Source organism: Podarcis filfolensis (genome assembly GCF_964270895.1).
Source record: "Podarcis filfolensis genome assembly, chromosome: 10".
Classification (NCBI taxonomy): Eukaryota; Metazoa; Chordata; class Lepidosauria; order Squamata; family Lacertidae; genus Podarcis; species Podarcis filfolensis.
The window spans coordinates 70,699,070-70,723,524 of NC_139612.1; the positions used below are offsets into that span (position 1 = coordinate 70,699,070).

The 24,455-nt window shown below is 48.4% G+C and overlaps 3 protein-coding genes across 3 annotated transcripts; 2 read left to right on the forward strand and 1 right to left on the reverse strand.

Annotated features, from left to right (window-relative positions):
- Positions 1-672: 672 nt before the first annotated feature.
- On the reverse strand, positions 673-6,055 carry ATP6V1F (ATPase H+ transporting V1 subunit F). The gene is made up of 2 exons (XM_083573249.1): positions 5,813-6,055; positions 673-1,803 (listed from the first exon to the last, which is right to left on the reverse strand). Exons 1-2 carry the CDS (start codon positions 5,968-5,970, stop codon positions 1,602-1,604), a joined length of 360 nt encoding a protein of 119 aa, XP_083429375.1. The 5' UTR covers positions 5,971-6,055; the 3' UTR covers positions 673-1,601.
- Positions 6,056-7,313: 1,258 nt separating this feature from the next.
- On the forward strand, positions 7,314-16,659 carry SPMIP1 (sperm microtubule inner protein 1). Its single transcript, XM_083573195.1, has 2 exons — positions 7,314-7,882; positions 16,485-16,659. Exons 1-2 carry the CDS (start codon positions 7,420-7,422, stop codon positions 16,592-16,594), a joined length of 573 nt encoding a protein of 190 aa, XP_083429321.1. The 5' UTR covers positions 7,314-7,419; the 3' UTR covers positions 16,595-16,659.
- Positions 16,660-19,321: 2,662 nt separating this feature from the next.
- LOC310743771 (interferon-induced protein with tetratricopeptide repeats 5-like) lies at positions 19,322-23,777 on the forward strand. The gene is made up of 2 exons (XM_083574230.1): positions 19,322-19,501; positions 21,947-23,777. The coding sequence occupies exons 1-2, from the start codon at positions 19,497-19,499 to the stop codon at positions 23,307-23,309; spliced, it is 1,368 nt and encodes a 455-aa protein (XP_083430356.1). The 5' UTR covers positions 19,322-19,496; the 3' UTR covers positions 23,310-23,777.
- The last annotated feature ends 678 nt before the right edge of the window (positions 23,778-24,455 follow it).

Consider the following 24,455-nt stretch of genomic DNA (forward strand, 5'->3'; position numbering starts at 1 on the left):
GGGACGACCCTGAGCTCCTTCTAATAATGATGATATTAATAAATTTTATTTATACCCTGCACTCCCTGGCCAGAGCCGGGCTCAGGGTGGCTAACACCAGTAAAATTACAGTAAAAACATAATAGGGGAAAAACCACAATTTAAAATACAGGTTAAAATGCAATTTAAATGCAGCCTCCTTTTAATAATAGCCCATAGATCAAAACCATAAGGGGAGGGAAACGTAAGGGTCAGACTGAGTCCAAACCAAAGGGCAGGCGGAACAGCTCTGTCTTGCAGGCCCTGCAGAAAGATGTCAAGCCCCGCAGGGCCCTAGTTTCTTGTGACAGAGCGTTCCGCCACGTCGGGGCCAGCACTGAGAAGGCCCTGGCCCTAGTTGAAACCAATCTAACCACCTTGCGACCTGGGAACTCCAAAATGTTGTTATTTGTGGACCTTAAGGTCCTCCGCGGGGCAGACCAGGAGAGGCAGTAAAGTAAAAGAAAAAAAAGGCAGAGAGCTTGCTGCTGCTGACGTGCTTGCTGCCCGCTCAGCAGACATGGGGCAACTGAGTTGGAGAACTTCCTCATTGCAGTTTCAGGGAAAGAATGACCCACGCACTCGAAGCTGAAAATAATTCCTGGCTCTGGACAGGAGACGGGGGTGAGGAAAAAATACCCGTGGAAAAAAGGATAGTGATTCACAGACAGTTTTTATTGAGTCCACTCCTTAAGTTCCTCCCCTCAATTTAACAGGTTCATTCACAAGGAATCACAAAAATAATAACTACGATTAGCTATTATTAAAGATCACATATATCTTATATTCAGAACAAAACAAACAGCACAAGTCATAAACATGGAAAAGCACAGAAGAATACGGCTGGGTGTCTATTTTCTCTCTGAGACTCACCTCAGGCAGGACTTTTGCAAGAAACAAGCGGTATTCAGTGGAGAATATTTGTGCAAATTGAGGGCTACAGAGAGGTCTGACGGAGGACGGCAGAATGAAAGCGGCAGAAATTTTTCCCGGCGCGACACCACCTCTGACGAGGTATCGTGACATTTTCTCCTGCATGCATCCTCGAGACACAAATTGCAGAGAATTGCACGTTCTGCCTTTCAGTTTAATTAAAGCTCACCGGTTTGCACTTCACAGATAGGAGTGTGTGTGTGTGTAGATTTGGGTTGTAAGTGTATTGCTGCATCAACAACCAGGGATCAGGACTTTAGTCCTGAAGGACAAGGAAATGTCGGGCCCTCAAAAGATCCCAAATCGTTCTGCTGAGAAATATACCTTGGGACCCCCTTTTGTGGGGTAGGAGAAAGGGCCACAGGAGTATATGGAGAAGCTCCCTGGTAAATTACAGCACACAAGGGAACTCGAACACAGCTCCTGCTAAGGGGGGGAAGGGAAGTAGTGGCAGCACTGCAGCAGAAAGTGCAACATTAGCTCCCAGCTGTCCCCACCCTCCCAGCTCCCAAAATATCGCAGACACACTAGAGCTAGAAATTCCAAACAGCGGGAATGTAGGGGACCACAGGGACATCCCCTGGGCAGGAGCAACAGGAGAGGAGGGGAAGGCTCTTGATGGAAGAGTTGATGCTGGAGGAGCAGCCGGTCTATCGCAGGTCCTCAGCGGAGAACATTCCCTTGGCGCGGCGCAGGATCGAGTCCTTGGAGGCATCGTAAGGGTGCTCCTTAGAGGGGATTTCTAGCACCGCCGGGATGGACTTGGTGTGGGCGTCGATGGCGTGCCGGATCATCTCCGCAATGTACTGGTTGATGAGGACGATGCCAATGTCGTCGCGGCACAGGAAGCTCCTGAGGACAGGGAGGGGCAGAGCAAAAGAGGGTCACTGCTGGCCTGCCCCAACGGGGTGTCCCTAGCACTCTCTGGGGACTGGGAGACAGCCGCCAGGCCGGCTGGGTGACTGGTACCTGGAGCCGGTTGCAACAGCAGACAAGGGGCAAACGTCCCATTTATATCTCAAAGCGTTGCATCGCGGCGAACAGATTGAGGTTGAATCCTGACAAGACAGAAGTACAGTGGTACCTCGGGTTACAGACGCTTCAAGTTACAGACCCCACTAACCCAGAAATAGTACCTCGGGTTAAGAATTTTCCTTCATGAGAACAGAAATCGTGCTTCAGGGGTGCGGCAGCAGCGGGAGGCTCCATTAGCTAAAGTGATGCTTCAGGTTAAGAACAGTTTCAGGTTAAGAACGGACCTTCGGAATGAATTAAGTTCTTAACCCGAGGTACCACTGTACTGTTTTTGGGGGACAGGAGGCGGGCGGGTGTGGAAGACTCCCTGGTCCTGAATGGGGCAACTGTGCCCCTGAAGGACCAGGTGTGCAGCCTGGGAGTCATTTTGGACTCACATCTGTCCATGGAGGCGCAGGTCCATTCTGTGTCCAGGGCAGCTGTTTACCAGCTCCATCTGGTACACAGGATGAGACCCTCCCTGCCCACAGACTGTCTCACCAGAGTGGTGCATGCTCAGGTTATCTTCCGCTTGGACTACTGCAATGAGCTCTACTTGAGGCTACCTTGGAAGGTGACCCGGAAACTACAACTAATCCAGAATGCGGCAGCTAGACTGGGGACTGGGAGCGGCCACTGAGACCACATAACACCGGTCCTGAAAGACATACACTGGCTCCCAGTACGTTTCCGAGCACAATTCAAAGTGCTGGTGCTTTAAAGCCCTAAACGGCCTCAGTCCAGTATACCTGAAGGAGCATCTCCACCCCCATCGTTCTGCCCAGACACTGAGGTCCAGCTCCGAGGGCCTTCTGGCGGTTCCCTCCCTGTGAGAAGTGAGGTTGCATGGAACCAGGCAGAGGGCCTTCTCAGTGGTGGCTCCCGCCCTGTGGAACACCCTCCCATGAGATGTCAAAGAGAAAAACAACTACCAGACTTTTAGACGGCAGCCCTGTTTAGGGAAGCTTTTAATATTTGATGAATTATTGTATTTCAATATTTTGCTGGAAGCTGCTCAGAGTGGCTGGGGAAATGCAGGCAGATGAGTGGGGTATAAATAATAAATTATTATTTCATTATTATTGTGTAATCTGCAACAATAACAACTTCAGGGGGTTAGAGGACCATCAGGCTCCATTCCAACTCTACGATTCCACAAGACTAGCGCAGAAGCCATGCTGGATTGAAGGAGGGACAATCTCAGAAGTGGACCCTGCCCCATTGCAAGTTCAGGAACAGAGAGGGTGGCAGGCAGGGAGATTATGGGCTGTGAGGTGCAGTACCAACACAACTCCTGCTTGCATGTGCTAAAACTCCCATAATCCCTAGCAACTGGCTGGGGCTGATGGGAGATTGAGTCCTTGCTAAGCAAATACAGTTGTCACAATACACAAAGCGCAACAGGCTGAATGATAACAACTGTGAAAAAATTTACTGGTTATTTGCTATCATAAAGGTCTATTCCAGTATGTGCAACATATACAGTTCATATGTACGGTGTATAACCTATGGGGCTAATTCCGATATTATTACATTTCTTCTTTTCTTATCTTTTCTTACTGCTACTTCTTGTTGGTGAGCCTATTTACACACCACACATTCAGTAAGGATTCCCTGCTTCGTATGCACTCGCCAAGGTTGGATATCTTGCCTTCCACAGAGCCACCAGCCCCCCGGGTCAGCAAAGGGCACATCCAACAGAAGGATCCGCTGCAAGGAGCTTCCTCAAGGTCACAGAAGAGCAGGCAGGTCCTTCGTTGGGTGCCAGGGAGCAGAGAGGGCTGGTGGAGGGCGGCTGCGTCCGGATCCGAAGGGCCTGGCTGGGACAGGGTGCTTGTGTGTAAACAGAGCACTGCCTGAACCCAGCTTCTTCCAGAAAGGGGTGGGGGGAGAAAGAAAGCCACCCATTCCCTTTGCTGTACACCAGGAGTGGCCAACTCCCAAGAGACTGCGATCTACTCACAGAGTTAAAAACTGGCACCCCTTTTTGGGGTGCAGGGCAAAGTGGTTGAGCTTTTTTTAGGGGAGCGTCCAGTGATCTACCATTAGAGCATGATCCACCTGTTGGACATGCCTGCATGTCCACAAAAGGCGGCCATTCAAGATCAACAGGAAGATTGCAGCCAAGGGGCTTAGAATTGCAGGGTTGGGACATAAATATTCGATTTTTAAGAGGGGCAATTCGAGAATGCGTTATTAACAGTGACTGGCCTTTCAAGCTTCCTCCACGTGAATAGGAGTTCGCTTTCCGAATAATAAGAATTATGTGTCATGGGGCATGGGGCATCAGGATTTTAGAGACGCTTAGGTGGGGCATGGTCAAAAAAGGTTGGGAACCTCTGGTCTAGTCCAATGCAGGAATCACAGACTTCAGGAGGCAACGTTGCTCTGAAATGACTGCAACACAAGCCTTGGAAAGTACTACGAAATTGCAGTGGAGCGCAAATATGGTCGGCTTTTGCTGGGTTGCACTCAGAGGCCTGGGTTCAGATGGGGTTGCGGTGCTCGTTTCGCTTTCAGGCCAAGGGAGCCAGCGTTTGTCCGCAGACAGCTTTCCGGGTCGTGTGGCCAGCAGGACTAAACCGCTTCTGGCGCAATGAGACACCGTGACGGAAATCAGAGCGCATGGAAACGCCGTTTACCTTCCCATTGCAGCAGTACATACAGCTTCCGGGTCATGTGGCCAGCATGACTAAGCTGCTTCTGGCGAACCAGAGCAGCGCACGGAAACGCCGTTTACCTTCCCGCCAGAGTGGTACCTATTTATCTACTTGTACTTTGACATGCTTTCGAACTGCTAGGTGGGCAGGAGCTGGGAGAGAGCAACGGGAGCTCACCCCGTCGCGGGGATTCGAACCGCCGACCTTCTGATCGGCAAGCCCAAGAGGCTCAGTGGTTTAGACCACAGCGCCCCCTGTGCCCCTAGGGTGTGTTGGTTTGCACCCTAGGGTGCACAAGCTCTAGGGCCCAGGACCCACCCTCCCCACTGTCTGTTTCCCCTTCTGCTTTGGGAAGGGCCACTGCTGCGTGGCAGAGCATCTGAAATGTAAGAAACAGGAAACAGACAATGATAGAAGCAAGCCACATTTATGAGAACCAGGCCCTTGGTTCGAATCCCACCAGCCAGCCAAGAAAGGTCACTGTGGGTGACCTTGCCGGGCAACCTCTGCATCTCTCAGCCCAGCCTACCTTGCAGGGCTGTTGTTGGGAGGGGAATGAGATGAGGGGTGGGGAGCCACGTAAATGCCCCTATGGGGCTCCTCGGAGGAGAGGAAAAAGGCGGGGAACATCAATAAAATTCAGAGAAGGAGAACAAGCGGATAATGGAGCTTTTTAAACATATATATATAAACATACGCATACACAAACATATATATACACACACACGCACATATATCTGTTCTTGCAGATTTGCATATACAGCGGTACCTTGGGTTAAGTACTTAATTCGTTCTGGAGGTCCGTTCTTAACCTGAAACTGTTCTTAACCTGAAGCACCACTTTAGCTAACGGGGCCTCCCGCTGCTGCGCGATTTCTGTTCTCATCCTGAAGCAAAGTTCTTAACCCGAGGTAATATTTCTGGGTTAGTGGAGTCTGTAACCTGAAGCGTCTGTAACCTGAAGCGTCTGTAACCCGAGGTACCACTGTATAGACATACACACACACATATATCTGTTCTTGCCGATTTGCATATATATATATATATATATATATATATACACACACACACACACACACACACACACACACACACACAAAGAGGACCCCCCCCCGTGCCCGCAGAATGGTCTCTCCCGCGCCGTCTCCACGGCAACCGCGCCCCCCTCCCCCCCCCGCGGCCCTCACCGGAAAGCGTCCTCGATCTCGGCCAGCGCCGTCTCCTTCTCCACCACCAGGAAGTTGGGGCGCCGGTGCTTGTCGAGCTCGCCGACGCCGCCCAGCAGGAACCCGGTCACGGTGTCCTCGTCGCCCAGCACCGCGATCAGCTTCCCCCGCCCGGCCATGGCTGCTGACGGACGAGGACGAGGAGCGCGCTTCCGCGAAGAATGGCCCCGCGCAGCCGCCGTAAGGAGGTTTTATGCGGCGGGCGGGGAAATCGCGGGGAGGGGCGGCGCAGGCGCGGTGTCCGCGAGGGGCGGTACCCTCCTGTGGCGCTTGCGTGGTGACGGGTGGAGAAGCCTTACGGAGAAAGGGCGGAAGGGCAGCCTCTTCCACAGAGATAAGAAATGACAGAGGGACACATGGGTTGTTTTTACTCCGGGTTAACTAGACGCCTTTTTGATTTCTTGCCTTTGATTTGGCCGGAATGTTTGGGGAATGAGTTTTTTTCACATCTTCAGAGCAAAGAACTAATTGCAGCCTTTCTCCTCTTAAGTGCATTTTTTCTTTTAAAAAAAATGTTTAGGGGTACTCTCATTTTTGACTCAAGAAAATCACCATTTTGTAGTTCAAATTGGGGAAAATACAGTAAATGGGCAAAAGACAGAGATTTACAAAATGTTTACAGGAAAAAAGCACTGCTCCACTTCATCATTTTAGGGCTCCCATGCGTCCGGAATTTCCCGGGTTCGCTGGTTAGAAATAACATCTAAGCGGATTTTTCAAAAATAGGCTTAAATGTCTGAGGAAATTCGAGTCTATGGCAACCCATGTCGGATGTGTTTGTTTGTTTGTTTGTTTTTTGGTTGAGATATTCCTTAAAAATAGCTCAAAAGCTTCAAATATATATATATATATATATATATATATATAAAGCTCAACAACTTTTGTGTCCAGACTTTCACTTTTTGCAATATGACAACCTCAAAATTAAGGACTGCACATCTTGGTACAGAGTTATATGTAAAGATTCTATGCTCTGAATTTCCTTCGCTCTGATGTATCCCCAGGATCAAATCTTGTTGAATTAATTCACTAAATAGTTTTAAATGGGTTTTGAATAAATGTGCAACTGATCGTCAATGTTTTGAATTTCATTGAGTTTTTATCCTCCTTAGTACGTCTTCTAAACCGCTATTCTGAACAATACTCTTAAGAATGTCAGAAGGTCCCTCAAATAACCCAGAGATGCATTTTAAATAAAAGGACACATTCTACTCATGTAAAAACACACTGATTCCCGGACCATCCACGGGCTGGATTGAGAAGGCGATTGGGTCAGATCCGGCCCCTGGGCCTTAGTTTGCCTACCCCTGAGTTAGGCTATCCCTGTCCAGATAGCGGCATAGCTGGGCCACCGCTGAGGGTCCCTTTGCCCCCCACCAATGCCTTTGGCAGGAGGCTGGGGAGACCCATGACATCACAAGGGGCTGCTTGAAGCATCTGTGAGTCGCTGCCTACCCCAAGGAGGTCTCCCCAGGGATGCCCACCCCGGCACACTGACTCTGGCTCACCGGTTGGCTTGTGGCAACGAGGGCAGTCCTGGGCGCTGCCCGCAGGTCCCTTAGCCAGCCATGGCGCGGCCGCTGAACATGGACACCCTACAACAGAACTTCTGGAAGGAGGAGTACAACAAAGAGCTCGTGATGCGCTACCGCTGGCACCAGAAGTACGGTGCCATTGTGAAGGCCAAGCAGCAGGCGCAGAGGGAGCGTCGGAAGAAGGCTGTGGACAACACCTTACGGCTCCCCTCTGTCAAGCCTGCCCCACTGGACGTAACCCCCCAGCGCCCCATCCCGCCTTTAACGGCAGCCCCCGCAGGGCTGGCGCGGGAACGGGACCTGACCGGGGTGGACGCCGCGATCCTGGAGATGGAAATGAAGCCTGCGCCTCGGGAGTTGCGCAACCTCCTGTACCAGGGCATCTCGCACGAGGACGAAGGGCGCAAGCGCTACCTGAAGCTGCGCCTGCTCTTGAACCCGGAGGACAAATATACCTTTCCTGTCACCACCAACTTCAACTATGGCTGGCAGATGGGTGAGTGGGAGCGAGGGGGTGTGGGAGGGGTGCTGCTAAAAGGTGAAGGGACCCCTGACCATTAGGTCCAGTTGTGGCCGACTCTGGGGTTGCGGTGCTCATCTTGCTTTAATGGCCGAGAGAGCCGACGTACAGCTTCCGGGTTATGTGGCCAGCATGACTAAGCCGTTTCTGGCGAACCAGAGCAGCGCACGGAAACGCTGTTTACCTTCCCGCCAGAGCGGTACCTATTTATCTACTTGCACTTTGTGCTTTCGAACTCCTAGATTGGCAGGAGCAGGGACCGAGCAACGGGAGCTCACCCCGACGCGGGGATTCGAACCGCCGACCTTCTGATCGGCAAGCCCCAGGCTCCGTGGTTTAACCCACAGCACTAACCAAGGGGTTGCGGGAGGGATGCTGCTGTTTTTGGATAAATTAAATGTCGGGGGGTAAGCTGTTGCAGGAATTTATGTATAGGTTGGGGGGGTTGCCCCTCCAGCAGATATCATGCATATGCAGCCCACTACCAAAATCAGCACAGTCGCTTTTGTGACTTTTGTGATTTGTCCCCACAAAACACTTCATCACAGTTTCTTCCTATCTATTCAAAGGGCCTTTGCTGCACGATACCAAATGTAAGAATTCACTGATAAATGTCTCTATGTACTGGCTCACTGGGAAAACTTCAGAAATTCATATGGACATGTGAGCTCAGCTGCTCAGCAGCCCCTCTGCCTGAGTGATAATTCCTGGCATCCTGATACCTGAGTGCCAGACAGGTAGCCATTCCAGAAATACCAAACCCAGATGAAGACAAAAGGGTGTGATTAACTTGGCTGGGAAACAGGGAAATGTAAATATCTTTTTTGTTACACTTGATGGGTGTTTGGTGGAGGGCAAGGGGGATCATGGGGCAGGGTCCAGGATGCTCAGATTACTGCCACCAGACCTCCCCTTTCATGACGTAACCGTGATGTATGAGTGATGTAGTTTGGGGTGGTGTAACATGGGGATTAGCAGCTAATAAAAGTTTGGGTTCACTTTTGTTTGGGGCTTCCATCTTGTTCCACCTGGTGGCAGGTGGGAGTCCTGTCGCGACAGATTTCAATAAAGACCAAGCCTACTGGCTGCTGTTTTGCTCTGGTATTCCTGGCTGGTGTCCTTGTTTTTTGTCCAAGGGAGCCCTCAGATTTCTCCGTTAACAAGCCCCACCCTGCACAATTGATCCCTTGATGTGGCAAACACCCACTTGAAAGGCAATGTCCAAAAGCTTTGGTGGGGTTGACCCCCTGAAATATTTCATCGAGGGGGCCGAAGGGACCTTGGCGCATAGGACTCGGCTCTGTTATATGACCAAATAGGTTCTTTTATCTGTTGTTTAACATATATGAGACGCCGTGTACCCTAGGAAAGCGCAACCGGTCTGAAAAGTCTCTTCTTATATACTCTTCCTGCTGCTCTTCTGAGTTATGTCACTCCTCGCTCCTTGGCATGTTCTTGAAAAAAGCACACCAAGAACGCTGGCCAATATCAGTTTCAGCAGTGGGAGGGGTCCCTACTCGCAAATCAATAGTCAATTGTAACAAAAACTAATTCATTCGAAAGTACCGGTATGTATTCTGACAAGGATTACTAACTCAGATGGACAAAACAAACAAAAAAAATTCTTTCCAGTAGCACCTTAAAGACCAACTAAGTTAGTTCTTGGTATGGGCTTTCGTGTGCATGCACACTTCTTCAGATACACTGAAACAGAAGTTGCCAGATCTTTCTATATAGTGAGAAGGTGGGGAGGGGTATTACTCAGAAGGGTGGTGGGAATGGGTGATTGGCAGATAGCTGTGATGAGCCTGTTGACGACTCTTAACGACTGCAATAGGTCTTACAGGAAAAAGCAAGGGGTGAGAAGGTGAAAAATGGCTTTGTCATGTATAATGAGATAAGAATCCAATGTCTTTGTTCAGACCAGGTCTCTCCATGGTTTTAAGTTTGGTAATGAGTTGCAATTCAGCAGCTTCTCTTTCCAGTCTATTTCTGAAATTCCTTTGTAGTAATACAGCTACTTTGAGATCTTGTATAGAATGTCCTGGGAGATTGAAGTGTTCTCCTACTGGTTTCTCTGTCTTGTGATTCTTGATGTCCGATTTATGTCCGTTTATTCTTTGGCGTAAGGTTTGGCTTGTTTGTCCAATATAGAGAGCTGAAGGACACTGTTGGCATTTGATGGCATATACAATGTTAGACGATGAGCAAGTTAGTTCATACCAAGAACTAACTTAGTTGGTCTTTAAGGTGCTACTGGAAAGAATTTTTTTTTTGTTTTGTTTTGACTATGGCAGACCAACACGGCTACCTATCTGTAACTGTAACTCAGATGGAGATTACAAACTCAAACTCATAAGGATATGTATAACACAATCATTCGTTACAGCATTAGAGATAAGAGTTTATGAGCAGAGATAAGTTCATGTTAGTCCATAGTCAGATTCGACGTGAAGGTCTTAGTTTCAATCATTAAGCAGAAGTCAGAAGTCAAATTATGGATCAGAAACCAGGACAGGGCCCTGTTTTGATGTCTTCACCTTCATCAGCTGGAAGTATCAAACATTACACGAAAATACATTTAAATTCTAAATTATTATAACTTATGATAATTTAGAATTTAGATGTTTTATAACTTATTTTCTCTAATGCTGTAACGAATTATTGACTATTGATTTGGGAGTAGGGACAACTCCCACTGCTGAAACTCATACTGGCCAGAGTTCTTGGTGGGCTTTTTTCTTGGTATATTTAATAACAAGAGGTCCTTTGTCCTTGGCCTGTTCTTGGCAAATCACAACACTCATTGCTCGGAACTAGTGCTGAGTAGCTTTTGGCATGTTTCAACACTCATTGTTTGCAACTAGTGTAGTATAGTCAGTCTTTATGCTTCCTTGTGTGTAGCGTTCACTTGGCCGGAACATGCACATTCCATTGGTTCTTTGACAAACACAGTTCGTTATTAGTTCATCAACAGCATCCCTTTTGTGTTGGTGGTTTCCAACCATTTTAGGTCCATTCAAACCATATCATTCCTTACAGCTGCTAGGAGAGGAAGGGAGTCCTGGGTGCCCCCTGGAAAAGACTAGTGGGCGGGAATTGGCTTTGGGTTGCACAGCAATGTCAGGTTGCTTTTCTGGGCTGCCTCCACAGAAATCTTGGGGTCTTAGCGGACCACAAGCTGAACATGAGCCCACAGTGATGCAGCAGCAAAAAAGGCCAATGCTATTCTAGAGAACCTGGCAGGGCGGATGGGAGGGGACAGAAGAACATCAGGAGAGCGGTTGGCTACAACTGGGTTTGGCCAAAGCGGGACCGATCCATAGGGACAAATGCCAGGTTCTGAAGTTAGGCTGGAAGAACCAGATGCACAAATATAGGATGGGGGACACCCGGCTCACTAGCAGTACACGGGAAAAAGATCTAGGGGTCTTGGTGGACCACAAGCTGAACATGAGCCAACAGTGTGATGCAGCAGCAAAAAAGGCCAATGCTGTTCTCCGCCACTTCCCCCTCTGTGGAGTCAAAACATATACCATCAGGTGAAAGACAACAATCCCATGACTGCAATCATGGAGCAGGAATTCTAACAGACCAGCTCTGCCTACACAGCTTCTGAACTGCTGGACACTGCAGGAAGGGAGAGCTGCTCTTGTGCTCAAATCCTGCTTGCAGGTTTCCCTTGGGGGGCATCTCGTTGGCCCCTGTGGGAGCTGGGTGTTAGAATTCCTGCTCCTTGATTGCAGTCATGGGATTTTTGTCTATTACATGACGGTATATGTTTTGGGAAGTCACGGAGACAGGATGTTTGTGTTACTGCGTTCTGTGAAGTGGGACTATTGTCCTTTGTTCTTTCTCTTTTTTAAAAAAAATAATATTTATTAAAAGTTTAAAGATTACAGAAATAAGAAAAAAAAGATTAAACAAAACAAATCAATACATTACAATACATAAAAAAAACAATACATCAAAACAAAAACAAAAGCAGAAACAATTAAAAACACATCCAATATTTCCATATCTTTGTCTTTCATTTACTTGTTTCATCGACCTCCTCACACCTCCCTTTTTTGTATTCTAGTTGTTAATTATTTCAGCAAATCCTTTCCATCTTTCTCTGTTTTCTGTCATATAATTATCTTAATTTATTTTAACCTTATCTTACCATTAATACCATAAAACTTATTTGTACTTAACTCCTTATAACATTTCTACTAAAGCCATGTAATTTCATTCCAACATTTTCCTGACACTCATTAATTTTACAATATTTCTATAAATAAATTTTAAACTTTTTTCCAATCTTCTTCCACCGTCTCTTCTCCCTGGTCTCGGATTCTGCCAGTCCTTTCTATCAATTCCATATGGTCCATCAACCTGGTGATCTTCTGTCCGAGGCTCTTAACTCTTTTCCATGTCCCTTCTGCAGATCTTCTTCATATTTATACATACACTTTACTTTTTCTTCTGCTGATCTTGTTCTTAATTTCCTTCCTTTGGCGCTGAGGAGTAGATCTCGGAGAAGCTCCAACCTAACAATGTCTTTATTCCTTCGCGTTACAGATAGGTAGCCGTGTTGGTCTGCCATAGTCAAAACAAAATTTTTTTTTCCTTCCAGTAGCACCTTAAAGACCAACTAAGTTAGTTATTGGTATGAGCTTTCGTGTGCATGCACTTCTTCAGGTATCTGAAGAAGTGTGCATGCACACGAAAGCTCATACCAAGAACTAACTTAGTTGGTCTTTAAGGTGCTACTGGAAGGAAAAAATTTTGTTGTTTATTCCTTCTCGACAGGTCAGCCCATTCTCCGTAGTTAAAACTAAAGTCGAAAAGATATTTCAGGACGTGTTTCAAAATCCCTCCAAAACTGAAGGCCCCCACAACTCCAATCTCCTCCTGACCCAAATCCAGGTCCCAAAAGCCAGAACATCCCTGCATAAGGGGATCTGTCCAACTTTCCTTCTCCAATCCAAGCGGGGCTCCAATCCTCAAAATCTGACTTTCTCTAAATTCAGTCGTAGAAGGCAACAACTTATATTCATCAAATTGCCTCTGTAAGGCTTGGGCTCTCTCCACTTGTATTACTTGAGGTTCAACAACAACTTTCTCCCTCGCCTTCTCCACAACTTGCCATGTCAAAGTAGATTCCTGAATTGATTCCTGAGTAGTTTCTGTATAGATGTTCACTTTTTGTCCCAAATCAGTCACTTTTTGTCCCAGATTATCAATTTTAATAGTCAACACATCCGTCTTCTTATGAAGCTGTTCCAATGAAGCACTTATCTTGCAAAATGCAATCACTAAGGCTTCTTCTGTCGACATTCTTACCAGTCCAAGGTCAATCCCTGATTCTCACGGTCTTTTATCTCTGCAGCTGGAAAATTCCCCAGCTCCACTCCTGTAACAGTTTCAAAGGCTCCCTCTAGAGGAAACAATTTCTATTTGTATCAGTCCTTTTAAACGCAGATCCAGCAACAAAATTAGTTTCAATTTTCCGTTACTTTTGCTCCTTTTTAAGCGCAGAAGGAAACAATGGAAACAATATATTTCTCTTGTTTAACTATCTGTCAACATACGTTTTATTCACAGTCAATGGACTTTCCCAAAACGTCAATCTTACTGGCAGCCCGTTTCCAGGTTCAAAATGGTGGTAATTTATCTTTCTTCACTCTCTCTCCTGCAGGCTTACGCGATCTAAAATTTCCCTCCTCTTCTCCTGCTTCCAAGGGGGGTTTAACGATTTTAGCCGATGGAGGTTTAATTCTTTACAGAAGACTTTCCAAGACTTTAGCTTGCAGCCTCTTTGCTTCAGTCTATTTACAAAAGGGGGAGGCGGACTTCCTGTTTAAAACCTCCCCGTTTCGGTGCCAAATTAAGACGTTTAAAAATCCAATTTTCCGTTCTACTCACGGGTAGTTGTTTCAAGATCAAATTGTCCACAGGAAAAAGTCAGCGCTCTCCGGCAACAGCAATGCGGCTTCCCTCCGTGAAAGAAGCAGTCGATTCAAAGCACCGCGCCACTCACCCCACGTCGCTCCGGATCCCCGAAACCGGGTTTCCCCGCAAGTAGGGGAGGCGCAAAAGGTGCCAGCCGAATCCCACGTTCACAGGCTTCTCCCGCCTGTGATTTTTATGGGTCCCCGCCTTTGCCGTGGCGGCCAGACCCTGATTTCCACGCAGCGAATTCCTCCCGATCAGAGGAATTCCGCCATTGTCCGGAGGCGCCAACCCGGAAGTTGTTGTCCTTTGTTCTTTCTCTTTGCTTTCTGATGCTAGAGAGGGAGGGAGCCATGTTGCAGTGCTCCGTATGTGTTATATGTAAATAAAGTAGATTAGCCAAAATGCTGAGTTGCTGAGGTCTGTCACGAAAAGATGCGAAGACTCTGCGGATCCCAAAATGTGCCGATGTCTGTTGGCATTGGTCGCTGTGATGTTTGGGCAGAAGAAAGCTTTTGAAGCTCCCAAACAAATGACCAGGGAGGAGGGAACATGCCAGTTGGGCCTGTGTCTCTGCCAGGGTCCTACTCGAGTGTAGGCTGAACTCCTGACACTGAGTGCTGAGATGTTAAAATTGGCAATTCTCCAAAGCCTGAAGCTTTTCTTCTGGGGATGTTGGGGACAAACGTACCAAAGAATATGATCAAACTATTTATGTACGCAACAACAGCCGCCAGAATCCTATAGGCGCAGAATTGGAAGGAAGAAGATGACACAACTAAAGAGGAAAGGCTTGCAAAGCTAATGGGCTCTGCAGAATTGGCGAACGCTGGGAAGGAGAGATCAAAACGGCGAACTCTGCGTTGAAGAGTGGAAACCCTTCTCAGAATATCTGGGAAAGAACCATAACCATGTGAAATCGCGGGCAGGATTTGAATTATGAGCAGTGGATTAAAAATGAGAAGAGATGCGTCCGAGGAAATACGTATTAGATTTAGTTTGGCAGGACTTACGGCTGCAAATGAAACGTTTTAAATGCGTTGCAAAGTGCAATACACGAATGTGACACTGGATGGCGGCGGCGAGCTATGCCAAATTTAATGTATTTTTCGAAACGTTGTGGTTTTTTTAAAACAGCGTATTTTTTTTAAAAAACAATATGGGTGTAGATTCCACCATACAGTGCAGCAGAACAAGGGTGGGCATAAAAAGATACCCCAGAGGTAAGGGCGGAAAGTCGTTTTATTTTGCAAGGGGGATGTCAATTCATCATCAATCTTTATTACGGCCCAGAGACCCAACAAATCGTTACAAAGCGATACACAATTCAGACAGCGTACCTCCAGGTTAAACAAGCATTTTGTTCAGAATATAGGGGTCATTGGTTCTTGCAACCACCGATAAAAACTTTGCCACTGCTAATGTTCTGGCGTTTGTCCGGTCTTCCAATAGGAACCCGACATAGTGAGCCTCTGATTTTCCCGGGAAAGGTACCAGCAAGGGTAATATCAGTTCAGCCCTGGCCTGCTCATATTTTGCACAGTGCAACAAAATATGTTTTATGGAAACGATGTCTTGAGCACACGAGCAAACTGCAGTTAAGTTAAGATCAATTGTAATAAACAATTTATCAATAGACTCCTCCCTGACGGCTTACGAAAATCTCATTGAGTCCTTGCAGGATGTGGTCTCTGTCAACATAAACTCAGCTGGCAAGCCACGCACTGCTAAAGGGCGCTGCTGGTTTGACCAAGAGTGCCGCACAAAGAAGGAAGCCTTAAGGAACGCTTCTTTGGCCTATAGTGTAGCCTTATTAGACTTTACCGATTGGTGGGCTCTGTGTTGCTCCCGGATGGGAGGAAGGAAGTCAAATGACACCGAGGGTTGGTTCAGAGAAAGAGTTCTTTGTTTCTGCTCTCCGGAGCAGCAGAAAGGCACTTGCGTGGTCAGTCCACAGCAAGTCCAAAGAAATGAGAAATTTCATGCAGTATATATATCCTCCAGGCACCCTCTCCCCCTTCCCCAGGAATCCAGCCACGTCAGCTTATACACGCAGGTTCACATCACAGATGTTCCTGCTCCGGTACTCTCAACCATATAAGGTTGTTCCTCTTCCTGTACTCTTGACCATATAAGGTTGTTCCTGTTCCTGTATTCCTTATCTTGGGGTAAGAAGGTCTCCTGGCGCTGTTCCCGGACTAGGTCTGTGCGTCAGAGTGTGGTCAGGAGGTAAGATAAGACCTAGACGTGTCATCCCTGCTCTACTGGAACAGCCAAGGCCATCCTTGCCGTCACGAACTGATAAAGGAGAGGGCTCTGAGCACTTGTTTATACAGCCGGGTTTTTGTTTATACATTGACTCAGAGCTCAAGTTAATGGATTTTAGCTAAGGAAAAATAGGGATTTTGGTGCCTGTTTCAAACTGCCTGCACAGTCAGTTTTGGGGTTTTGGGAAACCCATTCCTTCAATAGAAACGCTGGATGTAAATTGTATTTGAAGTTAAGTTGCTAAAGTTTATTATTATTATTATTATTATTATTATTATTATTTATTAGACACTAGAGTAGGTGGGCCACTCTCTGGCCTGATCCTACAGGAGGCTCTGCTGTTCTTCACCCTGACCCTTTTTTGTCTCCCCAGGGAAGCTGGCCACCAGCCACATCGCCCCCACCCCCAAGTGCCGTATCGACAGCTTCTTCCGCAAGAATGGCGCCTTCTCCCTGCTCCACCCGCGCGACGTGGCCCTCTGAGCGAGACCTGCCTGCTCCCCCGGCTTCGCGCTTGCAAACAAAGCTCTACATGTTTTATCACTCGAGTCTCCTTCTCTGGTGGCTTTCCTTGATTTCCTTCCTTGCCTTCAAACACCAGGGAGAACGGGCAGGGCCAAGGGCATCCTTGACTGATATGGCTGGGGGAGGAGCCTATGGGGTTCGGGGCGGGGCAGAGGGCGGAGCCTGTGGGTTCTGTGGGAAGAGGGCGGAGCCTAGTGCAGCTTGTGGAAGAGCAATTGTTCACTTCAGCCTGAGCGCAAGATACCAGGTTTATTCAATGTAAGCGCTTGAGATCAAACCCAGAGGGTGTTTTTTTTTTAAAAAAAGCCAGATTGGGTGTTAAGAGTTGCAAACTGCTGAGTATCTTTGACACCATAGACACCTGCGTTGATGGCTGGTCGGGTAGGATCCATTATTTTCATTGCATTCATAATAATAATAATAATAATAATAATAATAATAATAATAATAAACAATCATTTTATTTCTTATAGCCAGCGTGGTGTAGTGGTTAAGAGCAGTAGTCTGGGAAACCGGGTAATCTGGGGAACCGGGTTCGCATCTCCGCTCCTCCACCTGCAGCTGCTGGGTGACCTTGGGCCAGTCACACTTCTCTGATGTCTCTCAGCCCCACTCACCTCACAGAGTGTTTGTTGTGGGGGAGGAAGGGAAAGGAGAATGTTAGCTGCTTTGAGACTCCTGAAGGGGAGTGAAAGGCGGGGTATCAAGTCCAAACTCCTCCTCCTCTTCTTCTTCTTATACCCTGCCTATCTGGCTGGGTTTCCCCACCCATTGTAGGATGAACACTTGTTCCATAAAATTTACACGCCACTTGATTGTTAATGAGAAAAAGAAAAGACTCAAAACAAGGTGAAATGATAAAATTAATGCATAGGCGTTATACGAAAAAACCTGCTCCTTTTCCCTTTGCAGGCATGTCCAAAGTCCATTTTGGGGGCCTAATTTGGCCTGCAAGTCGGTTTAATCTGGCCCGGCCCCTGTGACAGTTTATTTCCTGGGGTAAAAGCCTAAAAGAACCTCAACAACTTAAATCCTAAAGAAAGGTCAACAACTTTTGTCAGCCCTCACAGCCCTTCAATTCATCAAATCTGGCCCTCTTTGAAAAAAGCTTGGACACCATAGCATGGGGTATCCAAGAGCCCGTATAGAGTCCTTATGCTGGTTTTCTATCGGTAGACGGGAATAACAGAGACCAACCAGAGTATATTTGAGAAGCAAAGCAGCTAGTAAGCCTGATCTTTATTAATCTGTTGAAACAGGGTCCCCCTCTCACTGCACACAGGAACCCTGAACAATAGTGCGCAGGTCCTTATATAGACTTTTGAAATTGCCCACCCTGTAGCCCAAGATCACCCCCCAAAACATCATAAATACATCATAGAAGGATTCAGGTAGGTAGCCGTGATGGTCTACAGAATCCTTCCCCCCAAAATTAAAAAATTGTCCAGTAGCATCTTGTTGTTGTTGTTTAGTCGTTTAGTCGTGTCCGACTCTTCATGACCCCATGAAGAGTCGGACACGACTAAACGACTAAAACAACAACAAATGTGCAAGGCAAACACATACATAAGTATATGAACCATGCGTCTGAAATAGTACAGGAGAGCAATCCTGAAACCTGAAGCCTTGCACATTTATGAATGTTTAATTTATATTTGAGATCTTAGAATTCTTATAACAGACAGCTTTCCAAGTCGTGTGGCCAGCATGACTAAACCGCTTCTGGTGCAACAGAACACTGTGACGGAAACCAGAGCTCATGGAAATGCCATTTACCTTCCCGCTGGAGCGGTACCTATTTATCTACTTGCACTGGCGTGCTTTCGAACTGCTAGGTTGGCAGGAGCTGGGACAGTTCACCCCGTCATGGGGATTCGAACCGCCAGCCTTCCGATCGGCAAGCCCAAAAGGCTCGGTGGTTAACTTTAGACCACAGCTCCACAAACCTTTATTTGCAAAGGGGTTCATTTAAAAGCTTAGCACACTTCTTCGCAATGCCACAAAACTCCATCCTCCAGCCCAGGCAGCTTTTATGGTGCTGCACTGCAAATGGAGAATCAAGGAGGCCTTTTGCCGGCTTGGACCAGCACCTGCCTGGTTTTCAGCCCCAAGATGGGCACCGCTGTCTGGGTGCTCTGTTCCAGGAACGCAGCCATGCCCCTCGCCCTTGGAGCCTCTCCCCCCCCCCTTGCAGGTTTCTCCTCCGTGGCCAGCCTGGGGCTTACTTCCAAGTAGACATGCCTGGAATCGGGAGAAAAAGAGAAACTAGCTCATTCTGCAAAGCCTCGCAGAGGCTCGGAGGCAGCTGTTTGACTCAGATTCTGCCCTGCCGAGCTGGGGAGACCTTGCAAGTGTGGATTGAGGATCCCTTCCGACCCTGTGGACATGGGATCGGGATGGGGAGGAGAGCGGGGGGCGGGAGAACCGGGGAGCGGACTGGGGCGCGAGCAGGCAAGGATGGAGAGCAAAACGAGCCGGGAGGAACCTTGCATCGTTTGCAGGGGAGAGCCAAGATACAATTTTGCCTTATGGCCCACGTTTAAACCCTGATTTATTCATTTCCGCGAGTGGCCGGATAAAATGATGCGCTTGGGGGGGGGGGGATAAAAATAAAAATAAAATGTTCCGCTTGGAGGCTTTGCAAGCAGCCAAGCAAGATTCCTCTCCCCAAGCAAGAAACGAATCTCTCTTTTGAGTTTCGGTTTCTATTCTGCCCGAGTGAGCTCACCGCGATGCTATATAAACTGAGAAAGCGAGGCGAAAGTTTGCAGACGGAGGTAGCATCCTGCAGACTGCTGGACCGCTGGCGAGGGAAAGTTCGCTTCCTGCGAAATTCAGCCTCCTCTCTGGAAAAGGAAAAATGAGGTAAGCAGGGACTCCTCCTGCGTAGATCTGACTCCTCCGGCTTAAAGACCTCCCGTTCTGCATTTTGTGCAGCAGGAGTTATTATCCCAGAATGGGAGAGATGGGAGGGAAACCTCACCCCCGCCCAGCATAGCCTGGCCCCCTGCAATGCAAGTTGAGTGTTGCTGGACCCCAGCTTCGGCAGCCAGCATGGCCAAGGGCAGCGGGAGCGAGAGTCCCGCGACATCAGGAGAGCGGCAGCTGTGGCTCAGTGGTTAGAGCACCTGCTTCGCATGCAGAAGATCTCAGGGCTGGACTAGATGACCGGGGCTGTCTTAAGCATATGCGGGGCCACGCACCTCGTGGTGTACCACATTCACAGTACAGTGGTACCTCGGGTTACATACGCTTCAGGTTACAGACTTCACTAACCCAGAAATATTACCTCGGGTTAAGAACTTTGCCCCAGGATGAGAACATAAAGTGCGTAGTGGCAACGGGACGCCCCATTAGCTAAAGTGCTGCTTCAGGTTAAGAACAGTTTCAGGTTAAGAACGGACCTCCGGAACGAATTAAGTACTTAACCCGAGGTGCCACTGTACTGAGGAAAAGAACCCCCAGGATGTTCCCCCCCCCACCCAGAAAGAACCCTGTTAACTGCACTTTACACATCAGAGTGGCATTTCCAAGCATCCTTCAGTCCCCAGGGTTCTGGCAGTGCGTGCGCACTTTAAATGTGCTTTGAAGGATGGCGTGCGCACAGTCTCAGAGGTGTGCTGCCTCTGGCACTGGAGATCATAGAATTGTGGCGTTGGAAGGGACCCCCAGAGTCATCTAGTCCAGCCCCCTGCAAGGCAGGAATCTCAGCTAAAGAATCCCTGGCAGGCGGCCCTCCCAGCCCTGCTTAAAAACCTCCAAAGGACTTTTGTTTTCCTCGAATTCCTGCGCTTTGCATGCAGAAGATCTCAGGGCTGGACTAGATGGCCCTCGGGGTCCCTTGCAACTCTAAAATCTTGTGGTTCCCTGATGGCATCTGCAGGTAGGGCTGGAGATAGGATCGTGGAACTGTAGAGTTGGAAGGGACCATGGGTCATCTAGTCCAGCCCCCTGAAGTGCAGGGATCTTTTACCCCAGGTGGGGCTCAAACCCACAAGCCGGAGATCAAGAGTCTCCTGCTCTACCCACGGAGCTGTTATTCTGACACTCTATGGGCAAATCTACGGAGTAGGAGGAAGCGCCTACTTTGGTGGGCGGGCCTATGTGCAAAAGTGGGCGGGGCCTGGGGTAAAGGTGGGCGGGGCAAGAGGTGTGACCCTTCCTTTTTTGGCAAGAGGCCACATTCCAGTGATGCCCAAGTCTAAATCCTAAATCTTCTGGGCCCTTTTGAGCAAAGAACTGCCTGCCCGCAGCACCCCTCATCCTTTCTGTCTCTCTTCTTATTTATAGTTTTATTAGATTTTTCTAATTTACATTTCAAGATAGTCATTTAAACAACCTCAGATCAATGACTTCCCTTCCTCTCTTTCCATGGTTCATTTTGCCTACTGTACATCCCTGCATATTGTGAATGACCTAAACCCTTCAGTATGCCATTGTTACACCATCAAAACTTATTTGCACTGTTTAATTTACCTTAAGGCTGCCAGGGTTTTTAAATGTATACAACTTTCACCCATATAATCAGTAAACATTTCCCAGCCTTCTTTAGACATGCATCCTTCTTGCTCTCTTATTCTGTATGTCAAATCTGCAGGCTGCGCATATTCCATCAGTTCAAGTTTCCATTCTTCTTTGGTAGGGACCTCGCTCGGTTTCCATATTTGGGCTGGCAAAACACGGGCCACAATAGTAGCATACATAAACAGCCTTTTTTGGACACCTGGGGATTTCCCCCTAAATTATCCCCATGAAAAAAGACTCCAGTTTGTTTGTTTTTTAAAGGTACTTTTAAACATTTTCCCCCAATTCATTATACTGTGCAGTGGTACCTCAGGTTAAGAACTTAATTCGTTCCGGAGGTCCGTACTTAACCTGAAACTGTTCTTAACCTGAAGCACCACTTTAGCTAAGGGGGCCTCCCGCTGCCACTGCGCCGTCAGAGCACGATTCTGTTCTTATCCTGAAGCAAAGTTCTTAACCTGAAGCACTATTTCTGGGTTAGTGGTGTCTGTAACCTGAAGCGTATGTAACCTGAGGTACCACTGTATAGTCATACCTTGGAACAGAATCTGTTCCGGAAGTCTTTTTGACATCCAAAACATTTGACTTCCAAAGTGCGGTTTCCAATCGGCTGCAGGAAGAACGTTGGAAAACCGGAACACTCACTTTCCGTTTTCGATCGTTCGGGAGCCAAATGTTGGACTCCCAAGGCGTTCGGGAGCTGAGGTAGGACTGTATATCCTCTCAAGAGTGTCCCTCACCCTTTCTCGATCTCCCTCCCTCCCTCCCTGCCTCTTCCCTCTGCAGCCGACCGCTGAGATCGAAGCTGGAGAGCCTGCAGTGCCACTTCACCTGGGACTTTGAGATCAAGGACAAGGTGGATGCCTTGCACATCCTGCAGACCCTGGCCCCGCAGGCCCAGCACACCCCGCACCGCAACCGAGGCGCCTACCTGGCCATGAGGGCCTACCTCCAGGACTTCCAGGGGAACTACGAGGAGGCCCTGGACAGCCTCCGGGAAGCAGAGGGGGCTCTGAGGCGGGACCACCCCGCCAACTTCTCCCGCCAGGCCCTGGTGACCTACGGCAACTACGCCTGGGTCTACTACCGCTTGCTCAATTACGACATGGTGGACCTCTACCTGGGACGCAGCCACGACATCTGCCGGTCCCTGGCCGGCCCAGAGGCCTACTCTGCGATGATCCCCGAAATCCACGCTCAAAAGGGCTGGTCCCTCCTGGCCGGGGGCTTCCGGAACGGGGACCAGGCCGCAGAATGTTTCCGGAAGGCACTGGAGGCGGAAGAGTCAAACGAGGAGTTCCGGGCCGGACTGGCCATCTCCGTTTATGCCTCCTACACTCATTCCTGGGCTGCCGAAAAACGGGAAGAAGCCCAGAAGTTGCTGGAAGAAGTCGTTGCTCGCCAGCCGCAGAACTACGAAGCCAAAGCTTATTTGGCTCAGACCCTTATGGCGGTGGACACGGAAAGAGCGCTCTTCCTTGCGGACGATGTTGCCCAGGAGAGCGTGAACCCCGAAGTCCTCCGAATCGTCTCCAAGCTGTACAAGCAGCAATCCCTTCCCCGGACCATTTCCATTCTGAAGAAGGCCATCGCCCTAGATCCTGGCTACCATCTCCTACACTACGACCTTGGCATGTGCTACCTGCAGATGTTGGAGCACTCTCCAGGCGATGTCAATGAAGAAGCCGTCGAGGCTGCCATTGAGAGCTTCAAGCGCTCTCTGGAGATGGATCCTTTCTCCATCTTCACCCGGCTGAAGCTGGCGAAAGCTTACGGTGAGAGGTCACCGGCTTACGAGGAAGAGATCTACCTGAACCTGATGGAGGATCTCCCGGGAGCCAGCAAGAGATGCCAGCAGTCCATCTACCTACACTGGGGGGACTTCCTCCTCCACAAGAAGGGGATGAAGAGCCGGGCCCTAGAGATGTACCAGGCGGCCGCCAGGATCCCTGGAGACCACTCCCTTGAGAGGAAGCAGCTGGAAATTCGCCTGAAGCGTCTGGCGAGGATGTTCAGGGAAGACGGAGAAATGGACCAAGCGAGCGCTGTCTACAGCTTCCTTAATGAAACAGGGCTTCAGGTTACAAGTCAGTGGGGCGGATCGTGGCGAAGGGGTTCGTGGCGAGGGAACAGCAGGGCCCAGCAGTGAAGGACCTCCACACTCACACACGAGAGGCAGGGGGTTGTGGCTCTTTCCTTCCAGTTTGGGAAGAGGCTCTTCCTGCAGCCTCTGAGTCCCTGGACCCTCCAGCAGTTTTTGCTGGGGAAAAGCTGATCTCCATGAAGTTTCTTTGCAGTCCCCTCCCCGCACTAAAGGAGAAAAAAAAAGTTTCCAGCTGTTTTTATCTGTGTAGTTGTTTCTAGAAGTTGCATTGCTTTTATTACTATTATTATTTTTAGTTGCAGGCGGAAAGTCCTGGATCTGGCAAGGGTTAAAATCTAACGGAGGATTCCATTGCTGGAGTTCAGTGCAATTATCAGTTTGTTTTTCGCTTGATTCCAAGGCTTGTCAGTATGGAAGAAGCAAGACCTTTTGGAGTGTTAAGTCTGCGAGCCCCTCCATCCAGGGCTCAGGTTGTATATATGTTCTGCAAATAAACCATATATCCTAAAGACACCACGGTCTCCACTGTTGCCTGTTCCATGGAAACCGAGCCCTGGGATATCGCTCCGCTCAGAGATTTGGGTGCCACGTAACAGTATTAAGATTATGGTAACCACATATTCCTTGCCCGTCACCCTAAGGTCCCAGGGCGGGTTGCAACCATTCAAGTTATTAATATATCAAAAGATGGCATTGCACAATACTGCAAACAGTTTAAAGCCAAGTAAGAATTGCCAGGGGTTGAAATAGATTAGCTTTTGGGTCCCTTCCAACTAATTGCAGAAGTGAGCTGGGCATTCATAAAACATACTTCAGGGGTCGAAATGCCACAGGTGGTGCGTGGCTGAGACTCTTCCGTGTCTCAGCTGCACAACAAACACAAACAAGAACTTGGGAAGAGAGCCATGCTTTGGCAAGTTTCCCAGCGCCAGCCTCAAGCCTGCCGTCGTCTTGCTCTGCACCCGCAGATTTCATCAAGGCTTGTTCAAGAGAACCAGGAAACCTTCAGCGGAGCCGTGCAGTGCCGGATGATTTTGGGAACGTTCAGGGTGGCAGGAGATGAAATATTGTTTATTAATATCCTTCCTAACTTGCAATAGCAAGTTCCTTTACTTAGCAGAGTTTACATTCCCCCTTTTTACATGCACAGCTGATAGCTGGTTGCAGGCTCGTGTAAGCCTCTCACTATTA

What these genes read in the sequence shown, in the direction of transcription:
- ATP6V1F (XM_083573249.1), bottom strand. Translation starts at nt 5,970, where the DNA reads ATGGCCGGGCGGGGGAAGCTGATCGCGGTGCTGGGCGACGAGGACACC. An exon ending in GAGATCGAGGACGCTTTCCG is followed by an intron (nt 1,804 to 5,812) that starts GTGAGGGCCGCG and finishes CCCTGTCCTCAG; the next exon opens with GAGCTTCCTGTGCCGCGACG.
- SPMIP1 (XM_083573195.1), top strand. Translation starts at nt 7,420, where the DNA reads ATGGCGCGGCCGCTGAACATGGACACCCTACAACAGAACTTCTGGAAG. An exon ending in CAACTATGGCTGGCAGATGG is followed by an intron (nt 7,883 to 16,484) that starts GTGAGTGGGAGC and finishes TTGTCTCCCCAG; the next exon opens with GGAAGCTGGCCACCAGCCAC.